The following is a 16,348-nucleotide window of genomic DNA, read 5'->3' as shown; positions in this document are numbered from 1 at the left end:
TGTTCACTGATTTCGCTCTTTTCTTATCAAGGGGAAATCTAAAAATATTGGAACTTGCATGCTGCCCCATAAATTAACCGTCTCACTTTCATTACCTTACTACTGTTTGGTTTCAAATCTTTTATCAATATACTTAACATTTTGATAACAATAAATATCAAGGTTACTCTTTATCAGCTATACAGCTCTTGCTATACGTAAAATTCTTGCTTATACATCTTTGGGTGGCAGTAAAACAGTCGTTTTATGGAAATTCGTGGCCACGGTCAACAAACTCAATTTAGATCGGGCACTGACTCACCCCCAGTGCTGGTTCGCAAACTACATGACTGAAGAAAAACCCATTTCTGGTACCTACACACCTCTCATTTTTAAATTCAACAAATGCAACTACTGACTGTGTTTTATTTCAAAATGTCAGACGATTTACATTGAATATTTGGTGCAAGGCAATGTAGAAATTATAGAAGTTTCACCAGATTTGCGTGAAAAAAACATCGATCTTTAGGCGTTAGTCAAATGATACTGAGGTGTTACATTGCAGAAATAAACTTACTAAAAGCTAAGCTTTAGTTTTCTTTCTCTCTAAAACAGAAAAATTCTTATCTGCACTCTAAATAAGCCACTGAGTAAGGCACCATGGTTTGTTTTATCGCTAAATTAAAATTTTCACGCAAAGCCTACATACATACTCGTATCTATCCTTTTGATGGCAGATTATTTGTTTTTTTTAAGCAAGCACTAAAAAATCTTTATTTACGTAGGTGTACTTTTCACCCCAAAGTGTATTAAAAAAATATATTTCTTTTGTCCACGTTACAAAATTCTAACAAGTTCAACATTAAAATCCTCCTTTAGAAGAAAAGAAGTGTACTTTTTTCTGGTGCTGAATACGATTCTGAAACCAGCTACATGGTATTTTGGCTGATTTTTAATGTTAAACTGATAAATTTTTTTGTTCAGAAGAAAGGAGTTTTTCGCACCCTTGATACCAATAGAAGAATTCTAAAATAAAAAAAAATTAATTCAAAATTAATTTTACGGATAAAAGTGTCGTAAACAAAGTAGCTTCCAGATTTTCTAAAAACAATGAGAAATAAAATTTAAGCAGTTGTATTCAAGTTGTTAAAATTCTTTCGTGCCTCCAATATTACGCCCAAATAATTTATGACTAGGGATAGTTGCCCAAAAGTCCCAAAAGTTGAGGATCGTTTATTGGTATCTTATTTTCAAAATCACTGAGCAGGTACGTGCACTAGACACTGGCGCCAAGATTTTTATAGACTCAGGTGTTCAACATTTATTTATTTATGTGCAGGTTCAGAAAAAATCATGTGGCGGAGGTAATAAAGCACGTAAAGTTACTGTGAGACAGCAATTAATATATACCTAATATAATGAGATCCTTACGATTACGACTATTTGATGCGATCCAGATCAGTATGGGATACAGTCTGAAAGTCAGATATCGATATTAAGACTAGGATTCATTCCTGGAAGCATAAGCTAGCATAAAAGACTTATTCCAAAATTAATTTTAAACACAAAAAGTTTTTTTGTCGTTTCAACTACTGTAGTATTGGAATGTGAAGCACCTTTAAAAAAAGGTTTTAAAAAAAAGCTTTTTCAAAACATTTGTGCGTCACCTAATGCCAGAAAGACCCCCTTAATAAATAATCATATCAATCGATTCCGTCTGCTGGTAGGTAGGTATGCTTATTTAAGAATGCCGCATGGTCGCGTGTAAATTAATTATTTCAGATTTGTATAAGGTCATAGAGTTCAAGAAAATAAATATACCCAAGTGCGATAAGTTTGCTATTGGTGCGTCAGTTTCACTTCCAGTAAGTACAAAATTTTGACGCGCTAGTTCATATGAAGAGCTGTGTTATCATTATTTGACAACAAAGATAACTAGGGATGAGTATAAGAAGGCATGGGCTTCGTTTAGAGAAGTATGGGATATGACGCTGAGGAAGTTGTTTTGCTACTAGTATAGGTATACTATAGGGTGGTATTCGAAATGAGGGTAAGAGGGGATGCAGTTAATGACGCAATAGATCGCGTGTATGGAAACGTTTCAGGCGCCGTAAGGCCGGCTTCCTTATCAGTTTAAGATCCATCCACAAGACGCTAATTCCATGCTATACACACGTGTTTAACTTAATGTAAAATTTACAGAGCTTGCGCACAAAAAGTTAGAAAGAAAAGCTCTGCACCACAACGCATTTTGACTAGGGCTGTGATTATAACACCTCGTTGAAGTTTTTTAGTTCATGATGAACGCGTTATATGTGACAGTGTCTATTCCGCTACTACTTGTGTTAGCTGGGTTCAACCACGCTCACGGACTTACAACATTTGGAAAATCAAATAACCAAGGCACGCAACAGCCTCAGAGACCAGCTGGTACGGATTTCTCCAAATATTTTAAAGAAATTGATGAAGTTATGCACGAATATGCGATTCCTGGATCGGTATTACTTCATCAACCCTCATCATGTCTATTTCCTATCTGCTCCTCACTTTGTTTGCCTTCCACATCATTTTTATATCTTCTGGTACTATCTTCTTTTCCTTAGCCTTCTCAAAATTTGCGAAAATAACATTACGTCCCTGTTTCAGCGACACCAAAACATTGTACAACCCAAGCCAATTGTTCGATAATTAAGGGAACTACATGTATAAAAGACCGTTGTCTTTGTGGAAATAACGAGAATCCTATTAATGGCAAATGTACAGCTTTGAAAGCAGGTGAGCATTAGAAGCTTTTTACTTCTAGTGAAATAGACCAAAGGCGTTAGTGCTAGTTCAGTGTCTGTGGTGTTGTGACATTTTTGCAATAAGCAAAATCCGGCGCAAAACCATACTAGAACAAGAATTTTATTCGCGGAAACATTCTGTGGGGCAGCTGGTGCTATAGTTGTACTATGGTTTCAGTGAAAAAATGATAAAAAACCGAGTAAATTATTCAAAAATAAACGAAACTAAGGTATGAAACGTGGCAGAATTGTTCCTTCCAGTTTGACGAGAAAAATCGATAAGTAACCTAGTTTTAAATCTCGACGTTCGGTTCCAGAAGTTTTGTCCTTCGAAGACTTGATAGAATTTTGAAACTCCTTCTTGCAAACAACTCATTCTTAGCTGTTTGTACTTACACTAAACACTGACTAGTTTTATTTGACGATTTTAGAATTTTTTATTTCTTTATTTAGATAACCATTATACTTTACAGTGCACATCAAAAATTGGAATAAAATTCAATTTATGGAACATTTATGGACAAATCAATTTTGTTTTTTACGTGTCTTTGTTTTCAGTTACATATGTAAAAAGAAACTACTAATTTCCAAATGATGCGAACTTTTTAATTATCGCTGTGCTATTTAAAAAAAAGTACCTAGAACCTTGCTAGGTCAAATAAAAAATATTTGGAGAGGAAAGAGGAATCGAAAAGAATTCGAGACAAGAATCAACAATTAATAGTAAATTTCTGGTAAAAACTTAATTTTCCGTTTAGTGTCTTTGGTGCTTTTCCGTTACTGATAGCGAGCTAAAACCCTTTTAAATAACGGCAAATCTGCCCTACTTTTGCATGACTTATTTGTGCGTGATCTTACTATACGTTAAATATTCGTAATCGTTTCCTGATAGTTATCGACACGTTCTTATAATAATGATCAATTTGAAATACGATAGGACTGAGTATTCACCACTACCGTTCGAACGTTACATTGTTAAATGGCTCGCAAGTTTGGTTCTCAATATTTTTCTATTTGGTTATTTAATTTCGGGTGCAACTTTAAAAACAAACTGCTTCTCTTTACCTACCGTGTTTTATTTCGTGGTATCATCAACGTAAAATAGGAATATTTAGTACAACTGGACCTATTTACTGATAAATGTACAACCAAGAATTGCGATAGAAAGGATCGAAGCTTATTTCAGGTTCTTTATAAATATTATGTATTGACATAAAGATTATTCTTTACGAGTTATTTTAGTTCCTGCATGTACAATTATTGTTGTACTAATTAACTAAAAATTTATAGTTTATAGTACGTAAGTATTACGCGACGAGAAAAGAATACTTGCAGATCAAACTAATAATCAATAAAAAACACAAAATGTATTTTTTTTGAAGGGAGCGACAAAAGATACACGATAAAAACGACTTTCAGTAAGTACTACTGAAAACGTTAACATGAAGCTACAGATATTGGAAAATGCTCAGCTCTGCTAACCAAAAATAATTTTTCTTTTCTTTAACATAATTTTTCATTTTTTTATATATTTTTGCAGCTCAGCAGTTTTTTGGTTAAAATCCATCAACGTCAATTTTTGCCTCTTTTATATCTTCTTAGACTGTTCAATATTTTTGATTTATAGAATTGATTTCGATATTTATTGAAGAATCTTAGACACTTGTCAAATATTCAATGCTTGATAATTTTAACTATCGATCTTTGCGTAAAATAATTTTCTTCCATTTGTTTGAATTGAATTACATACCTATTCGCAAGTGGTGTTTTGTTTTTTTAAGTTCATTGATCAACAACAAGACAGTTTAAGGCAGAAGTTACGTACTAATAGTACTCAGTAATAAAGTGTAAATTTCACTTCATTACTAGATTGCCTGCTAGTTAGCGGTCAAGCTAGTTGGATGGAGATTGATACGATTGCTTCTGAATTACATTTGATGACTAGTCGAATTATGCTGTTTTGATCATTAGGGAAGTCGTTTATTTTTAGTAACTCATACGAGAGTAGGTCCAAAAGTCTAAAAGCAAGTATTTCAAATTTTCTATAAGTACAAACCGCATGTCATTAAAAATCTTGTCCAAAATTCTATCGATACGCGTAACTACATAGTATTCCAAGGTTTTCTGCTGAAAATTTGGCGGAATATATTCATACGCGACATCGCAATCCGCAGAGATTTTTCAAAAGTCGTTCTTTCAAAAAAAAAGTTGAATAATTTCAAAACCGAATGAGATCGAACTATAATAGATGATACAAAATACTACTATTTTTTACGTAAAAACTACTAATGTAAAAGCATGTGTTCGTTGGTTCATCACTCTAAATACATCCTGTGTGTAACAAAAACATTTTGAACTTGTAATAAATTTAAAAAAAATATTTGTCACAGGCACAATTAAGGATTGTTGACCTCGGGCAGTTAATAGATTTAAATAAACATTTTTTCAGAATATAAGCATTAGGATTTTATGCCCTTGATACATAAATAAGTATTAATGTATGGAAAATATGTGCGAGAATTAAAACTACTGATCGATCTGCACTTGACCACCGATGAGCCAAATTTATATGTTTCTGCGTCGTAAAGCAGTAGCTAATCGACTAAAGAAGGAAATAATAAGAGTATTCCTTTTTCGTTTCTGCTGTGGAATACAAAGGGCAGGCAATTTATTTTTAAACAAAGGCGTCACACGATATAGAACTCAAACCGCGTTGGACACGAAACCCGGAGTTTAAGCCACAATGCTTATAGTTATTGTAGAATATTTTAGGTGATAAGCGATTAATTTTAATAAGAATAAAGCGCCTAATTAATATTCATATACTTTGTTTGTGGTATGAATTATACATAAATGGCGTACAATGAACTTGGCGCACCAAAAATAATTATTGATTTAAAAATTTTCAGGGGCAAATCACTTATGCACCTCCGATGGAGATTGTGTCGACGACGCTCACTGCTCGACTCCTCCTGCAAACAAGAGTAAATCCATGTTTGGTCCTAACGACAAAGTTTGTGTGTGTGACGAAGGACATGTGGAAACAGAAAGAGGCACTTGTGGAGGTAAATAGTCGCAATGTTTGTTTCCTTAAACATTTTTCGAAAGTAGAGTATGTCCTTCCATGCGGCGGAATATTTATAAAGGTTTCACGACTAGAAATATCGCGCCGTTGGTCAGATATCGATTGTATAGTGGCTACGAGTATAACCCACAAATTTAAATTTAATTATATGCAATCTTCAAATTCCAAGTTTGTACCTAGTTGGAAAATTTTCTCCGATAACTACACACCAAGGCAATTAAACCAACTGCAGCACACATGCAGTACCTACCTGTTATTAATCGCTGAAAAATAAATATAGCGCTGATTTTATCTAGGACATTGTTGGCATTACTTTGAATTGCTTTTGTAATTACCACTACAAAACATAAGACCTCATTAAAATACATCAGTTATTTTTCAACAACCAAAATATAGTGCTGCATGACCTTTAGTTTTAAACTAAAAATTACTGTAATGAACGTTGACGAAGAATCGGAAAAGCGTAGTCCATTGTTGTTCCATACAGTAATTTGTTAATAGCGTGCAAGAAGTAGGGATTTACTGGTCATGTTTCCGACGCGTTAACATTTGCAAATAAATTCTTGTGACCGACTTATTTTTATCGTTCATCGTTTACCCAAAATTTTATAGACCTAAAAAATACTTTCTTACTACACGAGGTGTACTTTGTTAGTATCATGCAACTCCTAGGATTTAAATGAATCCGAAGCACAAATTCAAATTAATGTTAATCATAATAATACGTTTTATACTCCCAGCGTAAATCAATATTTCAACAAACTTGGAAAACTGTTTTAAAACAAATATTAGAATTATACCTGAGAAGTTTTTCTTGGATCTTTTTATAATGAGGTGGTTTTAACAGCAGCGTTTATGTCTTCATTGTCCTCATTTAAGTGACAATGCCTCGAACATTTGGCAATAAAATATCAAATTTTGTTGCGATACATTTAACAGTACATACAAGTGCTGTTACAAAATACAAAAAACCTGATTACGATTTTATTAGCTGTAAGTTTCTTCAGCTTTGCTTTCTCTAGATGATTTTTTTTATAAATCTTCTTGATTATTTATTTTATTTTAATAATTGTTACGATAGCAGGATTTTTACTGCAGATTTTACATTTATCGGAAATTGCTATCATACCATTGTTCTTAATATTTGTTGATATGAAACTAAATAAAGCACATAGTCTTCGTAATTGGAACATATTATTTATAAGTTAATTGGAATTGGAATTCTGTGCCTTTTAGTTATGTCGATGGCGTGCTAAATTCTTAACTTGATTGCTGATAAAATAAAATTATGCGTAGCTCAAGTACTCGTACTACCAGAAAGAAAATTGTATTTAAAGTAAACTGCAAATTCGATAACATACTCATACGTTTGTTAATATTTATGGAATTTGTCGGGAGTATGAAGATTAGTATCAACTTTTGGTAGATAGTCGGAGTCTGAAAAACTGCAAAGAATGTATTCTAAAATGTTATAATTACAGATTTGCTAATGGCTACTAAGCAAAATTAGAATTACAAGTTTTTTTTAATTTTTGAGTTCAGATTTAGTTTGAACAAATTGGCCATTGAAAATAAACCCTCATATTTTTGGATACTACCATTAAGATATTGTTTTTTTACGCCATTAACAATCATTCAAATTTATTCTAGAGTCTGATTGAATTTGACAATGTAATGAATGTAATGTGATAAAAACTTTTCGTAATTAGATAAACGGTTTGGGGCATTCATACTCAAAAAGTTAATTACTAACAATAAGTCAAGAACTGCTTAGAAGTTTGTTTTGTTGTAGGAGAGTCTAACTTCTTCGTGCTGCCTGGATTAATAATGATCGCCACGAGCCTGTCAAGGATACTGTACTGAACATCAGGATACACCATATGAATTGAATTTTCACCTTATGGATACTTCTTACTTTAAATTTACCCTTATTGTATTGCATGTTAATTAACTAATAATTTACACGACTTTGCAATAATTCTGTTCGAGATGTGGTAAATTCTTTTAACAAATGTGTAATGTGTCAAAGTTTATTTTCCGCTATTAATATTAAAGTATGTACTCGCACTGTTAGTGAGTTAATAAATGTTACATGTGTAGTCGTTATCTATTAGTTGTTCGTTACAAAACTGAATTTATCAATGGTGGTACGAAAAATAGCAACATTTTGGTGCATTGTGGACGTACTGTTGTAGAATATTTGTTATTCATAATGTGCTATTTTTACACAAGCACTTTTATAAACGTCATTACACATGTAGAAGACTAAACGGAATTAGGGCACATAATTATGTATTTTATAATTCACCAGAAACAGACAAAATATATAGATACGTACAAGTAAATATATTTATTGTAACTTTATATATCTTACATTATATTCCATAATTTATAAATAAATTATAATAAAACATAAGTTATCCCCTTATTGCGCAGTGAAAATCGCAATAGATAGAATATGTCCACCGCTATGTACTTCTTTAATAAATTATTTATAAATAATCATTTCAATAATTATAATTTTTATTCTTTTCGAGCAAGTGAATGCCCAATTTCGATTAGTAACATAGTCCTTCATTGCTTAAACACTATTCACTTTTTTTTTAATAAAGTTGCACATTTTATGAGAGACTCAGTTTTTTTAACGGATACCTGTTGACAAAATGACTGTTTGTAATGCTTTTGATTGTGACATAATCAGGTCAGGTGAGAGACAAAATTAAAAATGTTTATTAATTGACCTAATTCTTATTATTAATTTCTCTACAAAGTTGTTTTAACCAACATTCATGTTGGTAAAAGACCAAATACTTGCATTCCCATAATTCTATAATTAAAAAAAAAGAAACAAACTTGTTTGTTACTCCTTAGTTGTTCCACTGCCTTACAGATGTCTCTTTGAGGTAGCTTTACTAAACATCCGCCAAAGCTTGATGTCGCTAACGCACGAAGCTTGGTGAAAAGTGTGGGTAACAATAAAAGATTTTCTAACTAGATGGAGGATCAATGCAGTTTATGGGCTTAATACAGTTTTTTACAAGACGTTTGTTATAAAGTAAATAATGTGGAAAACAATGCACAAATCAATAGGTGAAACTACAATAAAAAAATAAGTTCCCTGGGAAAAAATATGGTACAACAGCATGTGGTGTCTGTGGTTTGTTTATTTAACATTTGCGCACTCGGAATCAAAACACGTGGTTGATCAATTTAGAACTTTAATATCTTGTGCACAATTAATCTATTCACATACGTTTTGTGATGATTTTTTTTTAAATCAAAGCAGAAATCAAAAACGCAATAATTTTTTAAACTTTCTCGTGTGTGTTTACATCATTAATTAATCTAAGTATTGGAAGTAGTAAAGTGTATTACTGGTAATCGTGCTCTCCTACTGTCAAATGTTGTTCCCATATTTACGGTTCTAATATTGTTTCGTTACGGAAATCTTTGTGTTTTACATATTGTCTAACATGATTTACGAGTAATGTTGACAATTCAGTAAGATAATTAATAAGAATGAAAAAATATCAAAACTAAAGCGAGAAGTTTACCGCAAGGATTGTTCATTATGGTGGATGCGCCGGGCGAATTGTGTTCATACATACAATTGACACAGATTTTCAAAGCCTTAAATAAGGAAATAGTTTTTACTAAAAATGTAAAAGTGTTTTGTGAATTTCCTAGAAATTAAATACGCTATGTACTTTAATTAGCTCAATCATTAGTAAAGTTGAGTTGGTGTTTTATTTCCATTTCGAGGGGAATTGTACAAGTTGGTCATGTGTGTAGGTGAATACTTTGCGACTTGTAAATCTTATTCTCGTATGCAAAAGGTGCTCTAGGTGCTTTGCGCAAAGTAGAAGTTACCGCTATGTAAACTACGTTGGTAAACTTGGGATGTGTACTCTGTTCCCGCTTTGGTCGAACTGCGATACAATCAGTTAAGCTTACTCAAGGGATAAAGTAGCTAACTTTTCAAAGAACACTGTTTATTAGCTAATTTAGGCAGGTGAGATAGAATCTTTGAACCTTACCTGCTCTAATACAAACTTTATATCACCGCGTGGACTGTTAAATTAAACGAAGAGCTTAGAAGAAAGCAGAGCCTTTTCTTGTTCTCTATGACAAACGCTAGATTTTTTACCTTGAATTGCATAAACAGAATTGAGCGTGACGTCGATTCTGATCAAAAATCAAAATATGTGTGGCAACACAATCGGTACAGTACACTGTATAAAATTTAAAATCTCAACGAAAGTTGTCCAAACAGGGGCGTGCATAAGCTTTAATTAAAATTTTCGAATACATTTTGCATTTCGTTTAAATTTCTGTCACAAGAACAAAGTCTAATAAAAATATAATCAGTTTACTGACTCATTTGTTCATCTGGTGTTCGTTAAGTAACCTAATATAATAGCCATGCTCCGCTGGATTCTCACGATTCGTTACCAATGATCCAAGTTTGCTCCTGCCCTAACGTTTTTGTAATATTTAACGCACTCCTCTTCATCATAACGAGGACTGTTATCTCAAATAAAATATTAAATTAATTAGTTTCCGAATTTTCACAAGCGAGTTCAACTGAATACCTAGATGAAGACCGCATGTTATTATTGATTTATGGCGGATACTACATATCTTTAATTAATTAGCATCGTGGGTCTTTGCTTCACTGAACTCCTGATTTGCCGACTTAATACTTTATTAGCAGCTTCGTTTGTGAAATGAATTTGCATAAACAGGATGATAGAATTTACGCTCATTTTTATGTATTTGCGATCATTATATGTATGGGCTTACTTACCTTTTATTCTTTGCATATCATCAAAACTTCCCTCGTATTTTGCCGCGTCTGGGGTTCTTGTTCGTCCCCCAAATATGGCACCTTATTGATCCACTTATTTAAATGTTTTTTATGTCGTGTAATTATTCCCTGTGAGAGACAAAAATACCAACGATTTATCAATTTTTAAGAGTTGTAACTTTAAATGCGACATTTACATTTTAACGTTGAAAAGGTGAATAAATAGAACGCATTTGATTCTTTTATGGAAATGCAGATTTTTGAAGCTGAACATAAACAATAAAAACATTAAAAGAAAGTAAGACAACAAAAGGCGAGCGATAAGAGCTTAACAATTCTTCCGTAGTATAATTTAATCTTCTTTTTTACAGATGCACAATGAAGCTATTTAGTATTCAATTTCATTTTAAATTAATGTTTGCTCTAAAATTTGCATAAATAAAAGGCACTAAGTACATCACTGTCAGTGAAATAGGGAAAAACGTACTCAGTCTGGAATATCAACAAAAAATATTACTTGTTTAATTACTACTTTCCCTTATTGAGTCACAGCAACGAAAAAGTATTCAAAATAAAAAAAATGTTATTTTATTTAACGAATAGGAGTGTTTGGTTTCCAGAAACGCATAAAAATATTCGAAATATTATAATTTGCGTTCCTAAAATTCCTAAAAATTCAAATTCCATTGGGACTATGTAAACACCGACTTACCTTTTTTAGTTAGATTTTTATCGTCTAAGAAGTTCTAGTACTTTCATGTTTAGCGACTCCACGCGTATTCTTCTTAAAATAAAGGGAAGCAAATGAAGAGATCTTATTTTGACAACCACAGAGCTTGTTTTAGCACGGAATTTTTTTGTTCCAGGACCACGTACAAATTTTTGTACAAATATGCGCTAATAAAAGACACTAGTTATCTATATATCTTTATTATATACATTTTCGATACAATGTTTATATACGCAAATACAATTTCAATTTATAATTTATGTTATTTTAAAACACAGTCGTTTATATTTGTAGCGAAACATCGTTTATCTACAACAGTGTACTATTGGAGGTTATTTTTCCAACAAAATAGTACTTATTATTAAAATATTTAACTTGGCACATTGACAAAACAATACGCTTTATTTACTAAAAGAATAAGGTAGATTTTAGTACAGAGTGTAGCCTACTCCATTTTTTTAGTCACCGATTTACTAAATAAAATTCATATACAACAAATGAAAATAATTATTTGTTCAATATCAGTACATCACTAAAATTTCTAATACCCTGTCAGTTTAAAGTTCAGAAGAACGGGTACCGTCAGTTTGGGGCGCAACAAGAAATGTGAACAAATTTTAAGAACATTTTGGAAAATTCGTCAAAAAAAATTATTCAACTATTTAGAAAATGTTTAAGTAAAACTTTTGAGACTCGTTTAGTCGTCACAAAAATGTTTGAAATATGTACACTGTCTAGGTAACTTAATCATAACCGAAATGTTTTTGTGTTCGTACCACGTTCATTCAGTGTTAAAAAACAAATTGATTAAATATTTTCATTTGATGTACAACCAGAACAGAATTTAAAAAATAAACGGCTTATTAAATATTATATACAAAGTCTACACTCTTAAATTAATTATGAACTACAGTAACATTTTTGGACGCTACAAAAGCTACATGAAATTGATATTTTGTGCTTCTACATAAATATTGAGGAGCTATAGTATTCCCAGCCAAATATCCATTGGTGAACCTTTTAAATAATTTTTCCCAGTTGGATAACTATGGAACGGTTTTGTTAGAATAATTTGCGTTTCTGCTAAAACCGTTCCAGGTCTCTTAAAATTATAAACGCCCAGTGACAGTTCGTTTGCATCATATATTTTAGTAAATCTATCGTCTGAAAATTTAACAACTTAGCAAAAGTCAAATTAGAGTCCGTTAATTTTTTATGAAACAATTGGTTTATAATTTAAGGCACGAGAAGTTATCTAGAGACTTAGCAAATGAAATTCTTGCTTCAATTTAATACAATAAACAAAAACGTACTATGATCCAAGAATGAAACACAAGTGAATTGTTTATGATGCAAACGATTTAATATTCAGAACGTAGCACATATTTTTGGAAATGAGGCAAATCAAAACCACTTGCGTAACGTGTGTAATCGACTGAATAATTGATGCCTCGAAAATTCAGGAATTATCAACTAGTCAATTATGTTAAAAATTAATTATATTTCTCTAAACGATGTCAGTCTTTGTTTAAATTAGGTGATACATGGTATATATAAACAATTGTACACTTATGCTTTGGTTTTAAGCGTCCTTGTGATTTTATAATCCGAACTTACTGTTCCTATAATCTACTAAATAGTAATTATAATGGATACACAAAATTTGTGTTTTGAGGTATTCACCGCAGCGCGTTGAACAATATTATGGGAAGTATCCACAATGAAAGCTTGCAGTTTAGGTTACCTGAAATAAAAGCAAAATTCAATTAACGGAGTTTAATTAATGAAAATTCTATTCAGTTTTGCAATAAAATATTTTTGTGATGAATTAAAAATTGATGAGGGTAAACATGCGGTCATGTGTGCAACGTCAAACAATGCGGACTTCGTTCACTGGCAATATAAGTCATAGGAAATTGAGAAAATTTCATTTCCGACGACCTTTAGGGCGTGTCATAAACTGTATATGACATGGTACAGTTAGTACAATGCTCTGCAAAAGCAATGCCCCACATCGCCTTCGCCACTTCAACGATATTTATTCGCAGTCATTATTGTTCCTTGTTGAAAATCCGTTATTCTGTATTGGAAAGTGTTCCCCCAAACTTTCATTTACAACATAATTATGGGATCAACAATGTTTATTTGTGTTTAGAATCTGTATACTAGATTTATTTTCCAAAAAATCCATATCAGGTTTTCCCGTTTTAATAAATATTTTCTGCCTCGTATGTAATATACTATTTATTCTAATGAATAAAAAATTATGATCATAATGAAATTATTTCGTTTTGAGAGCAATCCAGTGTTGGTCCTGAGCCTTTTTCTAAAAGCTAGACAACTCTCTGCAAAAATAATTATTAGGAAAAAAACGGCATTAAATTCTTGCCGAAAATGCGAAGGCTAATAGGGAAACTAATTGAAATTGTGTTTGGCGTTTATGCAATTATAAAATTTTAGGTCGAGAGATGCAAAATCTAAAGTGGATGACATCTGAAAGAGAATGATAAATGTGGCAAGGGAAAACACATCAAAGACAATATGTGTTGAAACTCAAAATCTCAGACGATCACTTGGCTTTTCCTTTTATTATTGAGGACATGAATTCCATTTACACATTAATATTTAAAACACTCGTGAGGAACATATATCTACACTCGAAACAGTGATATTTAAATTGCAGTTGCGACGGGAAACTTCATTATTTGGAAACATAAATCGGAAAATTCCCTCAAAAAATGTTTTCCCAGCAGTGTCGCATTCGATTGTTAAATGATGTTACAAATTTAATGAATTATTCATAAGTGTAACCGTGTGATAACTGGCATGTACACGTTTCAAGGCCTTTTTCAGATATATCACATAATAGCAAGGCGGCTTCAATTGTTTGTTCTATAAGGGTGCTGATACTATTCGATTTTTTTAATATTCGATAATGGCTTCGAGCTTTAACAAAAGCTTGAAAACACGAACTTTTCAACTTTTACGCCATCATTAAGTTTAATAGAATTGAAGATTTAACCGTCGTTCCGGTTTCGCCGTACTTATTTTCTTCTTCTAACACAACCAAATCTACGTGAATGTGTCAGTGCTAATATTATTTGCATACAGCATACACTCAGAGATAGAAAAGCTCGCCGAAAGAATGCATTTTCGTCAAATGAATTCGCGCACTGGAACCCTCAAATTAATTTGTACGAAATTATAATATGCGTCAAACTTTTTAAATAATAATCTACATTTTGTTAAAAAATTTAATTCATAAAATATAAACCTAAACATATTTTTTAAAAAAGCCTAACTTACCTGGAGAACTAGCTACTCCGCTTGGCACGTGGTGACCATAGCTGATACTCTTTCCCTCTGGGTCTGAACTTGATTTCTGCTCGGATTTGTCAATTTCATTTAAATTTGATTGATATTTCGAACCTGTAATTACACAGATTCAAAAAGTGAATATACGAGTTAGAAACTAATGATTCATTAAAATTTTATTTTTTATTATATTCCGAAATGAACATTTCATTTAATGAAACTGTTAACAAAAACATGTTATTCATGAAAATTTATTAGGTTTAAGTGTAATTTCACAAACAAATTTGCCCACTTTCGACGATGGTTTACCGTTTAATTAACAAATAGCTAATTGACAGAAAATATGCCTTTTTGCTTTTGTATTCCTTTTTTCCTGTTCATTGAATTCGAGGAAAAATCCTATTTTGATAATTATTGTATTTTAGGAAGATTCCCTAAGGTTTCCGACTGAAAATTAGTCGTTCTTGAAGAATGGTTAAATTCAGGGTAGGGGCGGATAATCTAATTAGCGGGTTCGTTGTATAGTTAAAATTCAACAAAAAGGGTAAGAAGATGCTAATCTTCGTTTGATTTCTAAATTTATTCATAAACTTCTATCCCTTAGCAGTTAGCAACAATTCAGTTACCTTCCGATCTCTGACTATACAATGTAGTCACTTTATGTGCGATGTTATACGAGGTGAATTGAGCAATTCTTGTTTCTTGATCTCGGCTTAAAATTCCGTGCAGCAAAAGCAAAACAGTTTTTGAATGTAAGCTTTTAATTGTTGGTCAACTTGACTTTTCGCATTAAGATTATAATGTTGTGCCTTTTCAATACGACACAATGCGAAACGTGTTCAAACTTTTAACTGCAATTAAAAAAGAAATACATATACTTTTAGGGACAAAAGTTATAAAAACCGGATAAACGACGCATTTAAAGCTCGTACACAAAATTTTTGAATCGAGGAATACATCTAACAAACACTCGATTGGATTTTATTCTAAAAATTCTTTCCCGGTAAAAACATTCTTCTACACCGAAAATTTTCCTTAATTTAAAGGAATCCACTTATACACGCTATGCTTTTCAAGAAGTAGGCTAGAAAATGCAAGTTATCTGAAGAATGTTATCACTTTCGAGCTTAGAGTTTTTGGGAAGTACAACCCCACAGTAAAATCATCTAAACAGGTTGTGATTAAAGAGTAATAAACATATTTTAGGAGCATAAAGGCGTTTTAACTCTTTGTACTCGCATCTGAAGAAACGCCCTTTTTGCAAAAAATACATTAAACATAAGTCACTTCTCTACCAACTACCTCTCGAAGTCTAGAATTTTTTTTTAATTACATAAATAAGCGTATGCCGCCACTGCTTTCCCAACCGTTAATTTCGTGCGAACAACAAGGTATGTATGCCACTGTACACAAACTGTTGACTTGTGGATAAAAACAAAGATACCTTTCTCACCATGATGAATAGTGAGCGAAGAAGGATTTCCATAAACCGAATTGCTGAGATTGCCATTGCCCAATATATCCTTGATGCGACTTGGCGTTTCTGTAGTTGTTGACTTTGGTGGCGTCGTTGGAGGTGAAGAAGCTACGACAAAAACGTCCATCAATTCTCCTCATCAGCTACCAAACTCAACTCTCTTACACGCACT

General features: G+C 32.3%; 2 protein-coding genes across 5 annotated transcripts in view; one reads left to right on the top strand and one right to left on the bottom strand.

Moving 5' to 3' along the window:
• The first annotated feature begins 1,835 nt into the window (after positions 1 to 1,835).
• On the top strand, positions 1,836 to 8,349 carry sosie. 2 transcript variants are annotated; one of them, XM_008195119.3, is made up of 5 exons: positions 1,836 to 2,029; positions 2,085 to 2,409; positions 2,626 to 2,754; positions 5,672 to 5,827; positions 7,640 to 8,263. In XM_008195119.3, exons 2-5 carry the CDS (start codon positions 2,277 to 2,279, stop codon positions 7,708 to 7,710), a joined length of 489 nt encoding a protein of 162 aa, XP_008193341.1. In that variant the 5' UTR covers positions 1,836 to 2,029; positions 2,085 to 2,276; the 3' UTR covers positions 7,711 to 8,263. The 2 variants fall into 2 exon arrangements, with proteins under 2 accessions (XP_008193341.1, XP_015835253.1); XM_015979767.2 differs by lacking the exons at positions 1,836 to 2,029; positions 2,085 to 2,409 and adding an exon at positions 2,429 to 2,561 and having other exon boundaries at positions 7,640 to 8,349.
• A 3,219-nt stretch (positions 8,350 to 11,568) lies between these two features.
• The window catches only part of LOC662797 (lachesin), a 79,891-nt gene continuing 75,111 nt past the window's right edge, over positions 11,569 to 16,348 (bottom strand). The window contains exons 7-9 of one of the 3 annotated variants that reach the window (XM_008195116.3): positions 16,144 to 16,284; positions 14,691 to 14,813; positions 11,569 to 13,128 (exon numbers count right to left, since the gene is read on the bottom strand). In XM_008195116.3, coding sequence (XP_008193338.1) covers positions 13,064 to 13,128; positions 14,691 to 14,813; positions 16,144 to 16,284 — 329 coding nt within the window. In that variant the 3' untranslated portion in view covers positions 11,569 to 13,063. The remainder of the gene's footprint in view (positions 13,129 to 14,690; positions 14,814 to 16,143; positions 16,285 to 16,348) is intronic. The other 2 variants (XM_008195117.3, XM_008195118.3) reach the window with 2 other exon arrangements.

This window comes from Tribolium castaneum, chromosome 10 (genome assembly GCF_031307605.1).
Source record: "Tribolium castaneum strain GA2 chromosome 10, icTriCast1.1, whole genome shotgun sequence".
NCBI lineage: Eukaryota > Metazoa > Arthropoda > Insecta > Coleoptera > Tenebrionidae > Tribolium > Tribolium castaneum.
The sequence above is the reverse complement of the archived record's forward strand: the minus strand, read 5'-3'. Positions and strand labels throughout refer to the sequence as shown.

Coding starts and splice junctions, on each gene's coding strand:
- sosie (XM_008195119.3), top strand. CDS start 2,277: ATGATGAACGCGTTATATGTGACAGTGTCTATTCCGCTACTACTTGTG. Junction 2,755..5,671: donor ATGTACAGCTTTGAAAGCAG/GTGAGCATTAGA, acceptor AAAAATTTTCAG/GGGCAAATCACTTATGCACC. Junction 5,828..7,639: donor AGAAAGAGGCACTTGTGGAG/GTAAATAGTCGC, acceptor GTTTTGTTGTAG/GAGAGTCTAACTTCTTCGTG.